This window comes from Mustela lutreola, chromosome 8 (assembly GCF_030435805.1).
Source record: "Mustela lutreola isolate mMusLut2 chromosome 8, mMusLut2.pri, whole genome shotgun sequence".
Lineage (NCBI taxonomy): Eukaryota > Metazoa > Chordata > Mammalia > Carnivora > Mustelidae > Mustela > Mustela lutreola.
The window spans coordinates 43,405,588-43,429,839 of NC_081297.1; the positions used below are offsets into that span (position 1 = coordinate 43,405,588).

General features: G+C 38.6%; 1 protein-coding gene across 14 annotated transcripts in view; it reads right to left on the reverse strand.

The window, feature by feature from the left end:
* ERC1 (ELKS/RAB6-interacting/CAST family member 1) overlaps positions 1 to 24,252 on the reverse strand; it is a 558,216-nt gene that overhangs the window by 121,278 nt on the left and 412,686 nt on the right. For 12 of the 14 annotated variants that reach the window (XM_059184416.1, XM_059184418.1, XM_059184417.1 and 9 more), the window contains one exon: positions 23,448 to 23,592. In XM_059184416.1, coding sequence (XP_059040399.1) covers positions 23,448 to 23,592 — 145 coding nt within the window. Of the gene's footprint in view, positions 1 to 23,447; positions 23,593 to 24,252 lie in introns of those variants that run through there. The other 2 variants (XR_009356580.1, XM_059184423.1) reach the window with 2 other exon arrangements.

Below are 24,252 nucleotides of genomic sequence, written 5' to 3' on the forward strand. Positions count from 1 at the left end.
GCAAGCACTTGCTCTACTGGTCTCTGTCTCTGGGCCTCCCTATCCCCAGTAGCTTCACTCACATAGTATCTTAAATTTAAATTCTTGATTTTAAGGTAAAACTAACCAACATTGTTAGAAGTCAGGAGAGCAGTTAATCTCCCAAGCCTGGGAAGTACAGTGCCTGAAAGGGAGCACAAGGGCTACTTTTTGGGGTGTTGGTAACTAATGATGTGCATGTTGGTTACACCAATAAGTTCTTTGGTGACAATTCACTGATATGTATACTTATGATGTGACTTTTCTATGTGTAAGTTGTATTTCAATAAAAAAGACTTTTTCAAAAGGTTGTACTACAAGAAGCTTTAAGCAACAGAGGAAATGATCTTTGATGGAAAGTCATTTCCTTCGATTATAGCTCATGTTTTATCTTTTCTATAATTACAAAATTATGGTAATGAAAAGATGTTAAGTTATGAGTGCTCTCATCAGCTGACATAAAGGTGAGAAACCCATCTCAATCTCAGATTAAAAGATATAATTTAGCTATCTTTCCTACTGTACATTAAAAGAAACATTTATTTCACTTTGCAGCCACCGGAACTGCTGCAAGGTGGTAGTCAGTAATATCATTACCATTCAAGACAATAATCAGGATTAGGAAATATTACTGTGACCACTGTTTCCACATCTAAATACAAATAGAGTCAATGATGGCAATCAGCTGAAGTAGAACCACCACTGAAAATTGGTTTCCTGTGCCATAATAATTCTGCTTGGCTATTTTTTTTTCCCTAAATAATAAGGCAAATAGAGAGGCAGTCATGGGAAAACCATTACAAAAGACAATTTGATTTTAAGAATCTTCCATTTAACAATGACTGATATTAGCAAATGTTAAACAGAGACTACAGGGATACGATACAACTATATTCTTTCACTGGATTCAGGCCAGTAACTAAAAGCCAATGAAGAATCAGCCAGGCTCCTAAGTATGTTCACTGTGAGTCTTAATAGACAGCTTGGTATTCATTTCAGGTATGCAATTTGGGAATACTTTTAGAGAGAACATATAGATATTTAAACAGCAATTCAAGCTCTTTGTGTATTTCTGATGAATCAGCTTGTTTAAAGCTAGGGAGGCCTAGAAAGTGCATGTCCTAAACTGTTTTCGGAGAACCCATAATTTTAGAATTGGCCATTAGTAGGCTGCAATTTTACACAAGTCCAGGGAAAACCTCATATCCAGTTCAGAATGCCTTATTCAGGAACATGATGGTTAAGACCATAAACTTTATTTTAGGCACTGTCTACCTTGAAAACCAATAATCACAATACTGTTCTTGTACTAAATCTCAACAATTTAGTTAATTAAATTCTTATGTTTTATAAAACATCTGGAATATGAGGGGGGAAAAACCATGAGCTCAGGTATAATCAATGCTCATTCTTTAACAGTCATTAATTTGGGGAAGCCTTCTAAATAACAGAGTTTCAATCTCTCATCTCTATGAACTTTTCCTGAGAATGCAAATCTACTGATTCTTTTTTTCTTAAAGGTTTACTTATTTATTTCAGAGAGAGAGCAAGCAAGGGAGCACACAATTAGGGTTGGGGATGGGAGACAGGCCAAGGGAGTGGGAGAAGCAATCTTCCCATTGAGCAGGGAGCCCGATGGGGGACTCAATCTCAGGACTTTGGGAGATCATGGCCTGAACCAAAGCTTAACTGACTGAGCCACCCAGGTGACCTGCAAATTTACTGATTCTTAAAACTAAAGAATTCTGGTGTCCAAAAGCTATCTTAATAAATGCCATGTCATATCTTGGTGTCAGATTTCCATATAAATATATATATATTAGCATTTTCATACCAGAATTATTTGTGATGGTAATTTAGGGTTACTAGCATATAGGTTTTCAAACTTGGCTGCTTATAAATCACCCTATCTGATTTCAGATATTTTTTTAATCAGAACTCTCTGACTTCTAACTTTCATTAATCCAGCCAACAATTTCTAAGATTACCCTGAAATGAGACATCTTTTGATATAAGATGAGGAAGAGTCCTGACCTGTCATGATTCTGAATAAATGGTGCCTGGGTGTCACAGTCAGTTGAGCAATATACTCTTGATTTCAGCTCTGATTGTGATCTCAAGTTCATGGGATTGAGCCCCAAGTGAGGCTCTGTGCTAAACATGGAGCCTACTTGGGACTGCCACCTTCCCCATCCACTGCAATCTCTCATTCCCTCTAAAATCAGCAAATAAATCTTTAAAAAGAGATTCTAAATAATTTTTCAGGATTGAGAGCAGTCTTTTATGATAATTTATGTATTTTCAGTATAATTTAAAGTAAGAGATGGTTACTCAAACAAACAAAAGTCCAGGATCAGACGGCTCCACAGGTGAATTCTACTAAACATTTAAAGAAGAGTTACTGCCTATTCTCCCCAAGCTATTCAAAAAATACTAGAGAAGGAAAGCTTTTGTATTTATTCTGTGAGGCCAGCACTACCCTGAACCCCAAGCCAGATAAAGACACTACCAAAAAAGAAAAAAAAAAGAGAGAGAGAACTATAGGCCAATATCTCTATCTCTGATGAATATAGATGTAAAAATTCTCAACAAAATATTAGCAAAACAAATCCAATGATACATTATAAATAAATCAGTGAGATTTATTCCTGGGATGCAAGGTGGTTTGATATTTGCAAATCAATCAATATGATACATCACATCAATAAGAGAAAGAATAAAAACCATATGATCATTTTAATAGAGGCAGAAAAAGCATTTGACAAAGTACAACACCCATTCATGAGAAAAACCCTCAACAAAGTAGCTTCAGAGGGGAACACAGTTCAACATCATAAAGGCCATACAGGAAAAACCCACAGCTAACATAGTCCATGGTGAAAAACAGAGCTTCTCGCTATGGTCAGAAAAAAGACAAGGATGTCTACTCTTACCGCTTTTATTTAACATAGTACTGGAAATCCTAGCCACAGCAATCAGAAAAGAAAAAAATAAAAGGCATCCAAATTGCTAAGAAAGAAGTAAAACTCATTATTTGCGATGATATGATACTACCTATAGAAAACCCTAAAGATTCGAACAGAAAACTACTAGAACTGATAAAGGAATTCAGTAAAGTCACAAGATACAAAATCAAAAGATAGAAATCTGTTGCATTTCTATACACTAATACAAAGTAGCAGAAAGAGAAATTAAGAAAACGATCCTATTTCAATTACTCCAAAAATAATAAAATACCTAGGAATAAACTTAACCAAGGGGTGAAAGACATATACTCTGAAAACTATAAAACACTGATGAAAGAAACTAAAAATGACACAAACAAATGGAAAGCTATTCCATGATCATGGACTGGAAGAACAAATGTTGTTAAAATGTCTGTATTATCCAAAGCAAGCTACAGATTGAATGTAATCCCTATCAAAATGCCAACAGTATCTTTCGCAGAACTAGAACACATAATCCTAAAATTGGTATGGAATCATCTAAGACCCTGAAAGCCAGAACAGTCTTGGAAAAAAAAAATAAACAAAACACAAACCTGGAGATATCACAATCCCGGAGATCAAAATATACTACAAAGCTACAGTAAACAAAACAGTATGGTACTGGCACAAAAACAGATGCACAGATCAATAGAATAGAATAGAGAGTCCAGACATAAACCTAATATGGTCAATTAGTCTTTGACAAAACAGGAAAGAATACACAATGGGAAAAAAATCTCTTCAACAAATGATGTTGGGAAAACTGGAGAGTTACATGCAAAAGAATGAAACAGGACCACTTTCTCATACGTAAAATAAATTCAAAATAGATTTAATATGGGCAAAAGGCATGAATGGACATTTCTTCAGGGAATACATACAGATAGATAGTCAATAGATACATGAAAAGATGCTCATCGTCACTCATCATCAGTTAAATGCAAATCAAAATCACAATGAGGTATAACCTCACACTTGTCAGAATGACTAAAATCAACAACACAAGAAACAACATGTGTTGGCAAGGATATGGAGAAAAAGGAACATTTATGCACTGCTGCTGCCCCTTGGAACAATTTGTTACTTAAACTGTAACCCCTGGAGGATTTTACTAGTTGCCAAGCACGTTTAGACATGGCCTTAAAAAAATACTGATACTGACAACAGGTCTTTGGGGAGAAGGACGATGTACTACCGTGAAGCTGGGCAGCTGGGGATGCCCGGCTCGCCCAGGGCGGAATGCTGCCTGCTTCAGGGAAGCCCAGCACCCGGGAACACCTGGTCAGCTCAGGGTGGAACGAAAACCACCGGCTTCCCTTTATTGCTTCCCTTTTTCGTTATCGCTCCTTTCTCTTCCCAGAAGTGCTCGTTGTTAGTTAGAAGAGTCCTTTGAATGTGCTTGGTTAACTATAAACTTTATCCTCCTTCTTGCTTCTCTGCAAGACGGGATTAACGTTTGACCTTCATCAGTCCTTCTGTTGGCTATTGTTTTCTATCTAATAAAAGTGAGACTGTGGAGTTGCTTGTGGCAGCAGTCCTTTTCGACTGTTGTCCCCTGCTCCCAGTCTTTTGCAGCTGACTTGTTTTGCCAAATTCTTCTCTTGTCGCCGACTGGAAGCAGCAGTGCACTGTTGGTGGGAATGCAAACTGGTTCACCTACCATGGAAAATAGTACGGAGGTTCCTCAAAAAGTAAAAATAGAATTACTGTATCATCCAGTAATCGCATTATGGGGTATTTACCCAAGGAATACAAAAATACTAAATCGAACGGGTATATGCTCTCCTAGGTTTACTGCAGCATTATTTACAATAGTCAAATTCTGGGAAGAGCCCAAGTGTCCAGTGACTGATGAATGGATAAAGAAGTTGTGGTGTTGGGACGCCTGGGTGGCTCAGTTGGTTGGACAGCTGCCTTCGGCTCAGGTCATGATCGCAGCGTCCTGGGATCGAGTCCCACATCGGGCTCCTTGCTCCGCAGGGAGCCTGCTTCTCCCTCTGACTCTGCCTTCCACTCTGTCTGCCTGTGCTCGCTCTCGCTCGCTCGCTCTCTGACAAATAAATAAATAAAAATCTTTAAAAAAACAAAACAAAACAAAACAAAACAAAACAAAAAAGAAGTTGTGGTGTGTATGCATTTATATATAATGGAATACAACTCGGCCGTAAAAGAAGAATGAAATCTTGCCATTTGCAACAATATGGATGGATCCTGCAGGTATAACGCTAAGTGAAGTAAGTCAATCAGAGAAAGACAGACATCTTATGATTTCACTCATATTTGAAATTTAGGAAACAAAACAAATGAACAAAAATATAATAGACTCTTAGATACAGAAAACAAACTGGTGGTTGCCAGGAGGAAGGAGATGGCGAGGGACAGATGAAATAAGTGAAATAAATTAAGAGTATACTTATCATGATGAGCACTGAGAAATGAATAGAATTGTTGCATCACTATACTGTATACCTGAAACTAAGGTTAACACTGCATGGTAATTATATTAGAAAATAAACAACCAAACAAATAAGAGATTATGAAAGTACTATTTATCACAAGACGGAATTATGGGATCATTAATAATGGTTGAAGACCACTGAAATCTCTAACCAAAAGCAGAGTGATGGCAACACCTTTTGGTGTAGTGATTAGTAGTGCCGGCACTGGAATGATAGGAGCTGTTAGGATTCCTAGCCCAGTCACTGACTAGCCATGTGACCTGGGGCAAATTATTTAACTTCCCTCTCCCAGTTTCACCGCAGTAAAATGAGGATTACTATACAGGGCTGTTGTAAAGATTAACTAATTCACATGAAGCACTCAAAACAAGGCTTAGCTCAATAAATGTTAGATATTATTATCTGTGAGATGAATAATGGCATGAGTATTGTTTTCTAGAGAGCCATGTAGTAGTACACATGATTTAATTTGGTTATGTAAACTGCTCGTGTAAAGGACACTCTGTGAAAGCAAATGTTGGAGTTTATCTAATATCACTCTTGCTGTTCTTGACTTATTAATAAGTATCCACGTTAGTTCAAAAGAGACAAAAAGGCAGTAGGAATATACTCTGTGGAATATACTGGTCTGACTGATTCCTATCAAGAAAAGTTTAGTGGAGGAGAGGGGAAACACCCTCAAACCAATCTTTCTAGTTTTACTTATGCTTAATGAGTTCCTCAGACCAAGGTCAATAAGCACAAGAAACACAGTTATAGATCATGGCACCTGACAAGACACAGAAGAAGCAGGAATAGGAGGGATACATGCATAGGGGCAGGAAACCTAGGCTGATTTATCTGCACTGAGACAATTCAAGAGGGATCAGGAAACTCAGAAGATTTATAAATTCCCTGTTGCATTATAAAAGGCAGCAGCCTGACAATAGGAAGGGCAAGTTAGATTTGATGCTAGAAAAGAAGGGAAGAAAGTCTTATCAAATTTTTGTGAAGAATTTTCCTACATCTGGAATTGATGACAAAGAAGATGGAACAGATGGATGAAAGGAGACTGAGAGGAATCCAGACTTCCCCACATCTTCCAACCTCTGGACTTCACTTAACTCCAAACAAACAAAAATCAAAAGATGATCTATTTTTTTTGCAAAATATAAAAAAGGTTTTCAAGGGATACTAAGTAACCAGAATTTTTTTTTTTTACTTCAAAATGCAATACTTTAATAAAATAAGCAAATTTCTATAGACAGGCATTTAAATAATCTTTATATATATATGTGTTTTCTTATGCCTTATAATTGTTTTTCTAAAAATATTCCTAATGTCAGCAATTAGCAGATAATATAGCTATAAGAAAATACATTAAGTGGTTAAAACATCGAAAAATAAAGAACTTTAGACTTCAAAATTCCTTTTATCTATTCTTCCAATATTATAGATAAGGAAGATAAAACCCAGTGAGGTAAGTTAGGCAACTTGTGGCCTGGCTTTATATGAAAAACAAACAAAAAGTAAATTAGATGCCAACATTTAAAGGATTTTGTTTTGTTTTTCTTTTTTTTGAAGATTTTATTTATTTATTTGATAGAGATCACAAGGAGGCAGAGAGGCAGGCAGAGAGGGAGGAAGCAGGCTCCCTGCTGAGCGGAGAGCCCAATGTGGGGCTCCATCCCAGGACCCTGGGATCATGACCTGAGCCGAAGGCAGAGGCTTTAACCCACTGAGCCACCCAGGTGCCCCAGATGCCAACATTTAGATATCAAGAGATTTAAAGGTGAAGAGGGTTAAGAAAGACAAACTTCTAGTTACAGGATAAATAAGTTCTGGGGATGTAATGTACAGCACTGTGGCCATAGTTAACAAACCGTACTGTATATTTGGAAGTTACAGATAGATCTCAGTATTCTCAACGTAAGAAAAAGATGTGTAAACGTGAGTGTGATAGATGTTAATGGTACTGATTGTGGTAATTATTTCACAGTACATACATATATCAAATTATGCTGCATACCTAAAACTAATACAATGTTATATGTTGATTATATCTCAAGAGATTTATGTAAAATTGTGGATTCTATGAGGAAAAAGTGGATCCTTGCATAACATGAGGCTCACATCATGCACGGCCCTAAATGGAATTAAAACTGGTTTTTTTTTTTTTTTAAAGATTTATTTATTTGACAGACAGAGTGCACAAATAGGCAGAGTGGCAGGCAGAGGGAGAGAGAGTAAATAAAGCAGGCTCTCTGCTGAGCAGGGAGCCTGATGTGGGGCTCAATCCCAGGACCCTGGGATCATGACCTGAGCCGAAGGCAGCTGCCCAACAGACTGAGCCACCCAGGCACCCGTAAAACTGGCTGCTTTTATAAAAAAAGCATGTGGCCCCAGTCTGTCTTACTGTTTTCCATACTTCACTCACTTCTTTAATCTACGCTATCTGCCTGGCTCATTCAGGCACAGGGTTAGGTGCTATCAAGTATCTGAACAGTACTTTGTAAACTATGAACTGTGCATGTTAGTTGATGGTGTTATTACTGCTTAAGATTATACTCCTAGTTATTAAAAGAGTTAGAGCTGGAGCTCAGGTCTCTTGACACTCACTTTTGTGCTATTTTCCCGTACCATTACAGAATGGGAATTCCTATATCTGAAGAAACAGCCATGCCAACGAGAATAACTTGGCTTGGAATAAATAAAATTAACAGCTGTAGTACAATCAAGTGAATAATTTCTCTTTTTCTTTCTTCCTCCACTCTCACATTTCAACTTCCACCGAAAGGAGGATGCATGCATGAGTGAAAAAAGGCACAGAATGACTTTGCTAATGAAAAAAAAAGAAAAAGAAAAAATCAAACTAGATTTCATGGCTAGGAAATTCCAAACTACAAAGATAAGTCTTGAAGTAAAGATTAAAGTAGAGATTAGATGAGGAAGTAGGAGGCAATTCCAGAGGTGAGGACAGTGAATGGGAAATGCTTTGCATCCAGTTCCTTTCAAATAAATCTGGATGCCATCAGCAGGAAAAATCTAGTTGATCTTAATGTTTGTAGTGGTTTAGAGAAAGAAATATGTATAGTGAAAACTTAATACGTAAAAATCTAGAATTGAAGAGAAGATAATTAAAAAGAGATTAATGTTTTTAAAAAGATTTTATTTATTTATCTGCGAGAGAGAGCAGAATGAGAGAGAAAAAACACATGATTGGGGAAAAGGGCAGAAGGAAAGGGAGAAGCAGGTTCCTCCCTGAGCATGGATCCCAGGCGTGGGGGGTGGAGAGTGGGGCACAGGACCCGATCCCAGGTCTCTGGGATCATGACCTAAGCTGCTTAACAGTCTGAGCCACTGAGATTAACATTTTTATCTGACCAAGTCAATAAGGCTGTTGAATCATTAAATACTGATTGAATTGCAATCTTCTATTCTGGCCACTTCTGAATATTACGTGTTTGACCTAGACAGATGGTTTTTACTTCCTGTGATCACAAAATAACAGTCACTCAGGAGATAATGTGCGCCGGAGAGCTGAGCGGTGGACACGTTATACGGCAAATAAAGGAGAAAGCAGGCACAGTCAAGTGCGATCATCGAGGAGTTGTCCAGTACTGCCTGCACATGTATTCTCGAAGAATGTATGCCCCATCAAGCAAAAGATACATGGCACTATATATGTGTGATGGACAAATGGAATGCTCTCCATTATTAAGAATTTACACTGCCAAGTGAGATGAACAGATGACTGCTAGATTTTACTTTGTACCAAGAGTTTCTGTAGGGCTCAATCTACTTCAACACTTGCTATTAACAACTCAGGAGTTCTTTGTAGCTTACCTTACTAATGTTCTCTTTCTAAAGAATGTAACATAGTTTTATTGCTCTCTCTTCAATTTTAGAGGTCACTTTTAAACTAGTGTTAATACTATGATTAATGGTTTTTTTCAGTGGTTCCAGAATTAGCGATTAGGGACCAAAGCTGGGGACAAAGAGTTAAACAAGCCATAATATATACATATACATATATATATGTAAGAAAGTTTTAAAAAATTATATATACACTTTTTCATGTGTCTGTTGGCCATCTGGATGTCTTCTTTGCAGAAATGTCTGTTCATGTCCTCTGCCCATTTCTTGATTGGATTATTTGTTCTTTGGGTGTTGAGTTTGCTAAGTTCTTTATAGATTCTGGACACTAGTCCTTTTTCTGATATGTCGTTTGCAAATATCTTCTCCCATTCTGTCAGTTGTCTTTTGATTTTGTTAACTGTTTCCTTTGCTGGGCAAAAGCTTTGCTCCATATCACTCGGCATCAGGGAAATACAAATCAAAACCACAATGAGATATCACCTCACAACAGTCAGAATGGCTAAAATCAACAAGTCAGGAAATGACAGATGCTGGCGAGGATGCGGAGAAAGGGGAACCCTCCTACACTGTTGGTGGGAATGCAAGCTGGTGCAGCCACTCTGGAAAACAGCATGGAGGTTCCTCAAAATCTTGAAAATAGAACTGCCCTATGACCCAGCAATTGCACTATTGGGTATTTACCCTAAAGATACAAACGTAGTGATCCAAAGGGGCACGTGCACCCGAATGTTTATAGCAGCAATGTCCACAATAGCCAAACTATGGAAAGAACCTAGATGTCCATCAACAGATGAATGGATCAAGAAGATGTGGTATATATACACAATGGAATACTATGCAGCCATCAAAAGAAATGAAATCTTGCCATTTGCGACAACATGGATGGAACTAGAGCGTATCATGCTTAGAGAAATAAGTCAAGCAGAGAAAGACAACTATCATATGATCTCCCTGATATGAGGAAGTGGTGATGCAACATGGGGGCTTAAGTGGGTAGGAGAAGAATAAATGAAACAAGATGGGATTGGGAGGGAGACAAACCATAAGTGACTCTTAATCTCACAAAACAAACTGAGGGTTGCTGGGGGGAGGGGGTTTGGGAGAAGGGGGTGGGATTATGGACATTGGGGAGGGTATGTGCTTTGGTGAGTGCTGTGAAGTGTGTAAACCTGGTGATTCACAGACCTGTACCCCTGGGGATATGTTTGTAAAAAATAAAAAATTTAAAAAAAAAAAAAGAAAAAAAATATATACATATACATGTATATTTATATATAAATTATATATATATTAAATATTTATTTATTTATTTATTTATATCTTTAGTTGACAGAGAGACACACAGTACGCAAGGGAACACAAGCAGGGGCAGAGGGAGAGGGAGAAGCAGACTCTCCGCCGAGCAGGGAGCCCGATGTGGGGCTTGATCCCAGGACCCTGGGATAATGACCTGAGCAGAAGGCCGATGCTTAACCGACTGAGCCACTCAGGTGCCCCTAAGCCATATTATAAAGAGAGCTTACTAAGAAATCGTAGAAAAGGGATGACTCTCCACCAGTCCAACATGTCAGCACGTGCCTGTTTCTCTTGAGACTGATGTGGGGGTGATGCTGGGACTGGGACAGGAAACTTGATGGCATAGGGATATATATTCATGCATGTGAGGGTCCCTGTGTCTGAGCTGAGTGAGAAGGCACAAACAGAAGTCAATCCTAAATTCTAGTATATTCGATCCTAAAAACTTGGTGAGAGTAAAAGGAAAGGAAATGGCTATCTCATTCCTGTGTTCCGTAGCTACTTAGGCATCAGACTTGTTGATTTGCCTTGTGCTTATCTGGGAAGGAAAAAAGACCACTGGAGACAAGTATAGGCTGGACAGAGAAGTACTCAGTCTGTAGGCTTATAGATTCTCACTATTTGATAGGCATAGCAAAGAAGCTTAAGTTTCCTACAGGGCAAGTGACATTACAGAAAGCAGCCAGGTTTGTGTCTTTCGGTTATTGCTCTTCCTCGAGGAACTGGGTGGGGGGGCGGGGAGTCAGTGTTGGTCAGAGAACTGTGTGAGAGGACTGCTACAGCATTCAAAGGCCCTGACACCAAGGAGGGGGAAAAAACAGGAATGAGAATAGAACCTGTCCCTTTCCTACTGTGAGCCCTGCTTGTGAACTGAGGTAGGGAAAAGAAGATGAAACCAGTTCTGCCTTGTTGTCTGATCTGCTTTCTGAGGTCATAAATTAAAACAGTCTTTTCTAGTGTTTAATATAAATACTGAATATTCTTCTGTCTGGATTCTTTTGCTTGCTCTGTTTTTGAGATTCATCCACACTGTCATGTGTGTGTTTGCAGTTCTTTCCTATTTAATGCCAAGCAGTATTTCACTGCATGTATATACCACAATTTGTTTATTCACTCACGTGTGGTAGCCAGTCTTTACTTGACCCCAGTCTATAGTTATTCAAACCACTGGGTTGTTCCCTCCCGCATCACAGGGGTTTGATGTATGTGCGCAATAGAATAAGGTTGAAGTGACGGTATGTCTTTTCTGAGATTACACTATAAAAGACATTGTGGCTTCCATCTTCTTTGCTCTCTTCTTCTCCCTTGGATCACATGCTTGGGGGAAGTGAACTGTCATGTACTAAATAACCTTATAAAGAAGCCTTCATGGTGTAGAGCCAAGCATCATATGAGTGAATTTGGAAGTGAATCCTGTAGCTCTAGTCAAGCATTCAAGGGACCCTGAGTTGGAACAACCAGCTAAGCTGATCCTAGATTCCTGACACCCAGAAACTATGTGAGATAACAAATGTCTGTGTGTGTGCTTTTTAAAAGATTTTATTTTTAAGTAATCTCTATACCCATTGTGGGGCTTGAACCTACAACTCTGAGATCAAAAGCTACATGCTCCATTGACTGAGTCAGCCAGGAGCCCCCAATGTTTATTGTTTTGAGATACTAAATTTAAGGTAATTTTTATGCAGTAATAGATAATTTTAGTAACTGCCATGACAAAAACTTAAAATGTGGGAGTGGCTTTGGTATTGGGCAGTGGGGTGGAAGCTGCTCAGCTGGAAAGATTTTGAGGATAGTGTTAGTGAAAATGTAATATGCCTTGAATAGACAGTAGAGATAGGTTTTGAGGAGGAGATGAATGGGGCCCTCAAGAGAAGATTATTTATTTATTTATTTGACAGACAGACACACACACACACACACACACACACACACACACAGGAAACACAAGGAGTAGGAGGAGGCGAGGGAGAAGCAGGCTTCTCGCCAAGCAGGGAGTCTGATGCGGGCCTCCATCCCAGGACTCTGGGATCATGACCTGAGCCAAAGGCAGATGTTTAACGACTGAGCAACTCAGGCACCCAAGGGGATCCTTGTTAAGTAGCAGCAGAAAGTTCAGCCACAACATTACCAGCTGTAATGTGGAAGGTCAAAAGCTGCACTTGATGAACTGAGTGATTTAAAGAGACCTCCAGCTAGAGGCCTGAAGGTGTGTTCCTGGTACCCTCTTGCTTCTTATATGAGAGGAAAGAAAAGCACTAATGTGTCCACCCCAAGGATAGCTTACCTTGGTCCTTTTACATGTTTAGGGGAACTTAACAAGTAATAAACTTATTGGCAACACACTTCCATGAAGAATTTCATTTGTAAGGAAAAGGCTTAAATGAATAAGCAGCCTCTGAAATGTCTATTTTCTTGGCTAGTTAAAAGGATTTTTTGTAAATTTTTTCCATTTATGAAAATAAAGGACAATCCAAAGTCATGACCTTCACTAAACTGGGTTCATACTGTTATATTATTACATTACATTACATTACATTACATATGCCCTCACACTATTTTAGCTCTGTTCAGAAAAAAACCTATGCATACTACAGAGAATCAACAATAAGTCTGGCAAGTAAAAATCCAATTATTTATCATGCTCCAAATTGGTAGTTCTAAATGTTATTCCAGGGGCTCCTGGGTGGCTCAGTGGGTTAAAGCATCTGCCTTTGCCTCAGGTCACGATCTCAGGGTTCTGGGATCGAGCCCCACATACGGCTCTCTGCTCAGCGGGGAGCCTGCTTCCCCCTCTCTCTCTTTGCCTGCTTCTCTGCGTACTTGTGATCTTTGTCTGTCAAATAAATAAAATCTTAAAAAAAAAAAGAAGAAGAAATGTTATTCCAGTAAGTGGGTCAGGGCCTGGGGCAATGAATATGAAAACCAAATGTGAGTTGTTGTGTTTGTTCTAATGTAACTATCCTATACTTTGAATTTTCAGAATGAAGTCGAGCCAGTTCTTCCCAAAACTTAGTAAATTTAAGAACCACTTACATTTTTACATACAAAACAAAAGATTTACATTGTTTACTCAAAACTATGAGATAGGTAGAGAAAGACACTTCAAACAAAATAAAATGATTTGAGCTTGGCTTACTTAGAATCAATACTGAAATAGCACTTTCTTTCATTGAAACTGTGATAAAAAAAAAACATGTGCACCAAAGTTGGGGCTGGAACAAAAATGATGTTATTGCGCCCTAACCGTCAGTACCAAACAAAAGGAATTTACTGAACTTTCAAAAATTTATTCTCCTTTGGACCATGAATAAGCATGAGAAATTTTAGTCCAAAGGATAATTTATTTGGAAAGCTCTAAGTGCCTAAATGGTTATGATAAGTGACTTTTTTCAACTCTAATTTCAGAGTTAGCACATCATGCTATTGTAATAGTAGCCTTCGTGGCTATGAGGAAAAGAGAGACGATGGATTTCTCTTTAAAGGTGGGCCAATGGTCAGCCCTATAACATGCGAGTAAAGGGTCTAAAGTCAAAATAAGAAGGGCATACATGCATTCTGCTCACAAACAACGGTGTAAAATAATCCAAAATAAAGGAAGTAAAAGAGAACAAATCCATATTACAGAACCGGTTGTTTCTGAATGAGACATGTGGACGGCACATTGTATACTGTCATTCTCAGTCACCAGCACCCTAACAGGGTTGAGGAAGCCCAAGAGAATATATATACATGTGGGTTTATGGATGAGTGAAGGTATGCTAAGCTGGCCTTTAGTAGGTGCCAACTCAAAGCAGAGGCCAGTTTCCTGGACCTTATCAGAGGCTGTCAAAGTTCTTAGCTCTACCTGATTAAGCAATAAACAAAAGTATCATACAAGGTATCATATATGCCATACATAGTTCCTTGCAAGAGACTAAAAAACTTGAGAGTAGGCAGAACTTGATAAAAGACAAAATATAATTCACTTCATTTATTTTTCATATTGTAGTTACTAAAAATACCTGGAGCAAGACTGAAGCAACCCATTTCCATCAGGGAAATTAGGGAAATAGTCTTATGGGGGTTAAACAAATAAAACAAATACAACAGAAAACTAAGAGAGAAAATGGTAACACTTAAGAGTACAGGGTCACCTCCAGTACCAGTCAGGGTCACTGGAGCATAACTGCAAGGAAACAGAAGTGGGGCAACTGGCAAAGACTATGTGAACAGAAAGGCGACATTCTGACTGAACAGTAAAAGGACACCAGGACCAGGCTCTGGTTATCTGAAAAATGTGCAGATGAACCTGACAGTCCGTGAGCTTCCCCATGTGACAGCTTTCTGCAGAACATACACCAGGAGATCCTGATGTATCACACAGCTCTATACTTATACACAGTACTTATATACTATATACAGATCTTCTTTTCTGGGAGATCTTGGTTCTTGGGTCTTTTTTTTTTCCTTTTTAAAGAATTTATTTATTTATTTATTTAGAGAGAGGAAGCGAGTGGAGGGAGAGGCAGAGGGCGAGAAAATCTCAAGCAGACTCCTTGCTGAGTGTGGAGCCTGACACAGGGCTCAGATCCTACAACCCCAAGATCATGACCCAAGCCAAAATAAAGAGTTGGATGCTCAACTGACTGAGGCACCCAGATGCCCCAAGAAGATCTTGGTTCTAAATGATCTTCAAACTTCCTGAACAGAAACAGGAAACAGGTAATACTCATCCTGTTTGGGAGAAATGAAGCACAGATACACAGCAACTTATCCAAAGTTTTTTGGTATCCACCTTACTGGATGTGTGCATTTTTATGATTCTTTAGGCCCACTCAGCTAGTAAACTTGACTATCTTTAATCTACTTATAATTCTTTTATTTGAGCATTTTAGAAACTGCTAATTTATTCAGAATATATAAAGTAAGGACAAATTAAAATTAAAGTTCTCACAATGAAAAATTTTTGACAAAACACGAATAAATATTTTGGTCAATTTTTTGTATAGTATAAAAGAAGTACAACTTCTACGTCAAACTAGATGACCTGGAAATTCTTACGTGACAAAAATACCTAGAAAAGCTAGGTAAAGTGATTGAATGTGCAATAAAGAGAAGTCTCCAAGAGCCATGCTTATTTGCTTACCCTTTTATCACCAACACCTAGGAGAGGGTTGGTATATAGTAAGTACTAAATAATAATTTGTGGACAGTGCTAAATTAATTAATCTATGCTAAATTAATTTAGATGAGCGTCTGGAAGGGTCTGTTAACAGTAAAGGGTGTGGGTCAAGGAAGATTCCTGGACAGCAGGGGAAACGCTACAGCTGTCTTGAATTACAGCCCCAGAGTTCCAATTAGGAACACTGACAGGATGGTGTATGCTAACTGTGCTGAAGTGTGACCCTGCTCTTTGATACCTATAGCTGACTGTGCTATTAGCTGATCAGTGGCCTTGATTTTATCTTCTGTGAAATGGAACTCTATTATAAATAACCTGTTTTCGTTATAGGGGATGTTGTTAGAAAATGATGAGAGAATTTTCCAAACACCCAACAAGGAGCAAGACAATATTACAAAAAAAGCTCAATATTACAGATAGCCAAAGGTGTGTGGGTATAATAAAAATGTGAGGCCATCCTGACTTTCTAAAGATCTTTTTAAAACTCAACTGATTTTTGATGTCAGTATCACCACAGAGGAGAGTTCCTGATAGTTTTCTTAACATATCATCAATGAGAAGTAGTTCAGGTCATGCAGAAGAAGGGGATACAGAGGTATAAAGAAACAGGTTAAATGCTGACAATAATCTTCATAAAAAATTATGACTATAAGAAATTAATATTTGAAAAGAAAACATTAAAGCCTAAAACATCTTCTGAAAAGCAGTGATTTAAAAAAAAAAAAAAAAGCAACTAATCAAAATTTGGGGCTTCTCATTATGAGTGAATTGACTTATCTACTTATTTTACTTAAACCTAATTTAGCATTATCCTATTACAGAAAGTAGAGCATTTGCCTATGGAACTCAAGAGTTGAAAAGTTCACAGTGAATAACATCATCAAGAACTAAGTTTCTGGGGCGCCTGGGTGGCTCAGTGGGTTGAGCTGCTGCCTTCGGCTCAGGTCATGATCTCAGGGTCCTGGGATCGAGCCCCGCATTGGGCTCTCCGCTCAGCGGGGAGCCTGCTTCCTCCTCTCTCTCTCTGCCTGCCTCTCTGCCTACTTGTGATTTCTCTGTCAAATAAATAAATAAAATCTTTAAAAAAAAAAATAAAGAAAGAACTAAGTTTCCAGGGTAACCTCTGATTATGAAAAATTAATATTTTAGAGGTGGTTATTTCAGATTATTTTTTAAAAGCATAATGATTTTCTAATTTTAAAAAAGATTTTATTTATTTATTTGACACAGAGAGAGAGAGAGAGAGCGTATGAGTAGGCAGAGCAGTAGGCAGAGGGAGGAGAAGCAGGCTCCCTGTTGAGCAGGGAGCCTAATGCAGGGCTCGATGCCAGGACCCTGGGATTGTGACCTGAGCTGAAGGCAGGCGCTTAACTGACTGAGCCACCCCAGGTGCCCTGATTTTTGTTTTTTTTAAAAAGAAACTCATTCTGAAAAGCAACTAAATCAATTCAGTCTAAATCTCAAATGGGTGGTCCACTACATATTCTTTAGAACAGGAGTTTAAAACCTGTAGGACCCTGAAACGATTACTGTGACTGCCTGCTCTCAGGAGATTGTAATTGCTCTTTAATCCATGCACATCACGTTCATAGGTGATAAAGGTTCAGGGGGACCAGAGCTTAGGTGGGCAACTTTTTAACCCCATGTAAAGGCCAGACCGGGATAACAGGCTACTTGCTAGATAGCTACAAGGTTAGAATATCCCTTCACTATCTGTATACAGGTTGGGGGACCAGGGGACCAAACACTCCTCTATAATCACTTTGAAGTTGAAAAGTCTCCATATACTCGGGATGGTCAAAGTCTCTGGAGGCTGGCTCCCAGCTGGTGCTTTTAGGAATTGTCTGCAGATGGTTCAAAGAAGGCAGAATGAGAAGGCGCACTGTTAGAAAACAATAGCATGTGTAGTTCTGATACAGGACTGCCATCACCAAAGACATAAAAGAAGCTAATATACTTCACTGTAATTTTGTAGCTTGAAGTTCATATCACTTCTTTTAGTAATTTGAAGAACAGGAACAAATCCACCATTTGTTTTTTGTTTCAGGTTCTTCAGAGACAGAAAGGGTTTGGAATATAAACAGATACCCTTTCCTATGTCTCCGGGGAACAAAGAAGTGCCATAAGACTTGAAATAGTACTGTTTGTATTATTTTTTTTACTTAAATTTTTTTTTTTATTTATTTGACAGAGAGACAGAGTGCGAGTGAGTATAAGCAGAGGGAGAAGCAGCAGGCCCGGAGAGCAGGAAGCCAGACTCGGGGCTCAATCCCAGGACCAGGGAATCATGACCTGAGCCTAATGCAGACACTTAACTGATCAGGCCACCCAGGTACCCCTGCATTGTTTGTATTATTCTAATTCCAATACAACATTTCTAATTACCAATTGTCTGGAATTTCCACATAAGATGGTAGTAGTAAGAAGAGAACCAGCTCTTGGCCTACCACTTAGTCCTTGTGAAATCTACCCAAGAAATTTAATCTTTTGGGGTCTCAGGTGCTTCATCTACATAATAAAGATAATAATACACAGAATTGTGGTGAGGATTAGATATGATATATACAAAGCAACTGTGCCCAGCATAGTATGTATAGTCAAATGATAAGTGGTAGCCATTTTTGTAGTTATTCTATCTTCACATATTTCTGTAAAGTCATATGAGTCAGGGATAGAAGAGTCATGTAGGCAAGCAGAAAGTCACAGAACTAGAGAGTGAGTGAGACAGAACTCATGCTTGGAGTTATAAGGTTCCTAGTCCTGACAATTTCAGGTAGGTGGGCATTTAAACAATGTTCTTTGATGATGAAAATGCAAGACTAAAGAAAGACATATTACAATTATTTTTGAAAAAGGCTATACTATAGTTGTATCATTTTAAAAAAAACAGGTAGAATAAAGGAAGGATAAAATGTACCACTTATTCTCCTAAGTGCTCTGAGAAATATGTTCTTCCACACAATGCACTGGTTGGATAATTCTAAATACTACAGTCATAATGAGGGGTTCCTGGCTGGCTCAGTTTGGTAGCATGGGACTCTTGATCTTAGGGCTGTGAGTTCAAGCCCCACACTGGGTGTAGATATCACTTAAAAATAAAATCTTAAGAAAAATACTATAGTCATATTGAAAATTCAATAGTTTCAATAGTTAATACAGATGACTGAATGAGAGCCATAATTACTCATGTCTCCCCTTTTCTCATTGTAGCCTGTATCACCTATAGCATAGCGTTTACTGTGAAACAGAGATCCCTGAGAGGGAACAGAAGTGGGAGCCTAAATGTTTTGGATTTCTATACTTTTTAATTCCACACCAACCCTGTGAGGTAGGTAACGTCATCCAAATGTTACAGACAAGGAACATGAACCTCAGAGAAAAAATTTGTTTAACTGGTAAAAGAGAAAGTTAAAGGTACAACCTAGGTCTGATTAGCTGCCAGGCTGTTAACTAGAAAGAGAGACATTCATTTTCCATGAATACAGTATTTGACACATAGGAGATACTCAAAGAATCTGAAATGGACGGGCAAATAAATCACTTAATGCAGGGATGATCTGCTGTCAGCAGGAAAAGATGGTAAGGCTACTTTCTGCAGAATGGTTTTGCCAAATGTTTGGAATAGCTAATATTTTAAGCACTATACTGTGAGCTTCTTTAAGGCAAGTATTGTCTGTTTATATCCCTCATGCCTAGACAATGCTGGAATAAAGGAATATATTGTCTGACATTTCACCCTAATCCAGAAGATTCTACAATTACAGATGTAAATGAGATTATCTAGATTTGAACCAAATCAGTGTAAGTTTGTAGCCTTTCCTCTTCTGTTATCGCTGACCTTTAAAAAAACAGAGAAAGAACCAAACCAAACCAAACCATGCAGCTTGTCTTGAGAAGCCCAATCTGCCCATGACGCATTCTGTATAGAGCACATAGGGGCAGAGCCAGACTACACAGTAACAGCAAATATAATAGGGAGGTTGTAAAATTCTTGAGGTGAAAAGAAGAAAATACTGCTGAGAGAAAGGCCATCTTGTGACAGCTGCTGTGGCTAAACAGATTGTGTTAATGCTTTCCAGGGTTCCATGTGAGTTTACATTAAATCCAGTGTGGGTGCTTGACAATCACAGCAGGGGCTTCTTCATGACTTAAAATCCGAACATACTGGTTGGCACCCACCACAGCACATCTGGAGTTTGTTAGACAACCTTTATTTTTTACTTTCTTACATTGGCTCTGGCCCCTTCCTCTGATGCAGCCTCTCCAAGTGCTGCTTTGCCATGAATGAATCAAAGAGAGAAGTTACCCTGGGATGGGTATGCAAATTGGGCCCATCTCAGAGGGTGACCCCCAAATCTGTAAATCCCTTTCTGACAATAGGAACTGCACACAAATATCAAGAGCCCATCAGCCAGTGGCAGTTCCACTTACTGGAAAGCCTGGTCAATGCTGACTGCTTCCTTGTTAGGAAATGGCCTTTAGATTGAGGCACATTCCAGCAATTCAAGGACTAGAAGCTTTAAATTAAAACAATATTGATGCCGTATCCTCTTTCCAAAAGGCCTCTCCCTTGTCTTAAAGTTAGTACACACACTTAGAAAAATTAAAGAATCAAATATCTTTGGCAAGACCAGTTCCTTCTTGCTCACAGAATCCTAGACACTCTGAGAGGGCAGGAATGTGAAACTTTACATGGAAAGCAGACAGAAAAACAGTTAGGAAGGACTCCCCAAAACTACATTTATCTTTTTTCTTACATAGATCACATCACTACAGAATATTCAGGGCATATAGTGAGATGGAAAGACATTAAGATGCTCTTTTTTTAAGATTGCAAGTTCATGGATTAATGAATATCCTATTGAAAACATGTAGCCTTAAGAATGAAGTAATCAAAAGCCACTAAGAATAAGATACAGTACTCTAGTCTGCTAGACATTTTATTCTGTTTTAGTGTCTGAAAGTAGAGGGACCAAGAACTACTTAAATCTTATGTCTATACAGTTAGACCTAACTACTTAGGGGAACTGATAGTTAACTCACTCACAAACTAAGTGAACGCCTTTCCTCAACAATACCCTCCTTTTTCATTTATCAGCACTCACCCCTAAAAGTATAACTGACAAATATAAACTGTATATATTTATATATATGTATGTATTTAAGGTACAATGTGTTTTAATACATGTATACATCATAAAATCACCATCACAATAAAGCTAATTGACATTTCTATTACTTCAAGTTACCTTTCTTAAGAACCCTTAGAATCTACTCTTAGCAAATTTCAAATATTCCATAGGTTATTATTAACTACAGTCACCATGATGTGTATTAGATCCCTAGAACTTACTCATCTTGCATAACTGAAACTTCGTACTCTTTGACCAACACCTCCCCACCTTCCCCACCCTCTTAGGCCACTGCAACCACTATTTGGCTCATATTATCAGTTTTCATAAGCCAAATTTCAGTTTTGAACTACTGGACAGATGTCTTTAATATTAAGCACATTCTTCCTGTTTTACTTAACAGGTATCCAAATACTGCATGATGTCTTCTTCTTATGACAAAGTATTTTAGGACACTGGAAAAGATTCTCTGCTTATAAATGAGCAATGGGTTATTTTTTTGCTGGTTATTGATCTATCCTATAGAAAAGGGACATCTTTTGGTATTTTCTCAGCAAAGCTGGTCCCATAAATAAATATAAAATCTATTTCAAAGCAGTTTTAAGTACTGGTCTACAAACAGAAATATCTTTATTGTGTAAGTATTGATTTTTATTCATTTGAACATTAAATATTATGTTAAAAATGCTATCAATTGATGACTGATCCCCCAGCATAGGAAAGAAGAAATTCCTTCACTTGAAAAATTCTTTCCCAGTCTTATTACCTCAGGTAGAAAAGCAAATCTAGGCAGACACAATGCACAGAAAACGTGACCAAGAATGAAGGAGATGATACTAGAAGGCAGGACTTGTGGACACTGCAAATAGTGAAGGAATGACCAGTGAGGTGCATTAACATAAAGAAAGAGGCTTAGATTTTAAAATTCTACTTTCTCTTCACTCTCAAAGATCTTTTCCCCCAAGTTTTAAATTTGTAATAAGGTATACATAACACCAAATTTATCACTTTAACCATCTTTAAGTGTCCATTAAGTACATTTATACTGTTGTCAGACTATTAACAAAGGGGAAATGTTTAGCTTTTATTTTCATAGGTCTTACATAAACATTAAGCATGAAATTCAGGGAAAGATTAGGCTGGAAAAAAAAATGGAAAAAGAAAACTTTACTCTTATCTTCAAAGCTTACTCAGCTCTGAGTAGCTAGAAATTTTTAAATTAAAACTACACTTAGTAGGGGTGCCTGGTGGCTCAGTGGGTTAAAGCCTCTGCCTTCGGGCTTGGGTCATGATCTCAGGGTTGTGGGATCGAGCCCCTCATTGGGCTCTCTGCTCAGCGGGGAGCCTGCTTCCTCCTCTCTCTCTGCCTGCCTCTCTGCCTACCTGTGATCTCTGTCTGTCAAATAAATAAATAAAATCTTTAAAAACAAAACAAAACAAACAAACAAAAAACCCTATACTTAGTGCCTTCTTTAGTAGGAGTTTGGGTGCATGTAAAAAAATTAATAAGCCTTTTTCATTTTAAGTAGGCAGAACTTTGCTAATTTCATCCAGCTAAGTTAAAAAGCCCTCTCATAGCCGACCTGTAACATCTTCTAAACTAGTGCTTACCTAGAACACTCTCTAATTCCAAGATATAGCCAGAGATATGTCAAGAAGATTAAAGTCTCTGCTTATGGAAACTAACTAGAGGCATGCCTGGGGTGGCTCAGTCAGTTAAGCGACTGACCCCTGATTTTGGCTCAGGTCATGATCTCACGGTTGTGAGAGTGAAAGACTCCTCCCCTAGAAGATAGATAGGATAACTAACCGCTTGTTTGCTTTTCTGTAAACCGCTGGCTTAGGTATAGACCAGGTTATTAATTAGGTTATTAATTGCTTATTAATCGCTCTTTTGCCCTTCTGTAACCGCTTGGCTTATAGAAATAATAGAGACGCCATGATGGCATTTCTACCTTCCCCCTTCTTGTTCCCCTTTCCCGCCTCTCTCCTCCCGCGCGCGGGCCCTCAGAACCAATCAGCTTGTTCCCCCTTCCCGCCTCTCTCTTCCCGCGCGCGCGTGGGTCCTTAGAGCCAATCAGCAAACTCCACGTATGCCTTTTTCAAAAGTTCTAACTGTCAACCAATCAGTTGCGCCCCACCCAAAACTTGTTTGTACCTGTCTATAAAAACCCGGCACCACCCCAGCCGGGTGTGCTCAGCTAGCAGGAGCTGCTGACCACCCGCAGGCGCCTGCGTAACAATAAAGAACCTCTTGCTGATTGCATCCAGTGGCAGTGTTGGATTCTTGGGTAAGGGGATCCGCGGGTCTTTCAAGAGCAAGAAGCCCCGCAAAGGCCTCTGTGTGGGTGTGCTTAGGATTCTGTCTGTCCTGTCTGTCCCTCTCCTCCTTGAAAAACAAAAACCAAAAAACAAAACCTAGCTAGATACAAAGATCAGATGTCTAATAAGCTGGCAAAGACAAAGGTAGAGAATGGTGTGAGAGCTGGTCTTACTGCCCCTCTAGCATGGGCTCTCCCTGGTATTTCGTTATTACCTGCTGCTTGAGCTGCTGCACCAGACGATCCTTCTCCCGCTTCAGTGCAGCCACGTCCTCTTGGGTCTTTTTCTTAGAGGAGGAAAGCTCCAAAAGGGCTATGTTGGCATCTTTTTCACTAATGGCAGCCAGAAGAGCTTCTTGCCTATAAAATAAAGAAAATTCCAAGACTTTCATTTGTACTCAAAACAATCCTTTGAAGTTATTATAATCACCCCCATTTTATGGGTGATGAAACCAAGGCTCAGAGAGTCTATATAGCTTGCCCAAGTTCACACTTGAAGTAAATGGTGCAGCTAGGAATCCCACTCAGATTTCTCTGACTCTAAATGTCTTTATCATTGTGTTATCCTGACATCTTACTAAAGAGTTCCTATAGTTAGACTCAGAAAGTAAACAAAATTAATGAATTTTTAGAACTAAGACTAAAACTATCACCCATACATTTTACCCAATTAATTCATTCTTTTCATAAGCATTCTGTTCCTGCCAGGCAAACTGAGGCATTACTGAAACTGAAAACACTCTTATGTATAGAGTGTGTAACAAATTGTAAACATTAGGAAATAGGATTTAGAAAATCAGCCATCTGTTCTTGGGGCATTCTAAACATCTATAATTCTCTTTCTCTCATCAATGCAAATCAGTTTCCAGTCGTGGCTTTATTTGGCAAACGTTTGTGGACTTTGAAACAATAACTTGAACCTTAAGGATTCCTTGTGGTTTAGCTAACTACTTTTTGGCTCACATCCAGAAGGAAAAGAAGGTGGGATTTAGAAGAGGGTGAACACGAGATATTTACAAA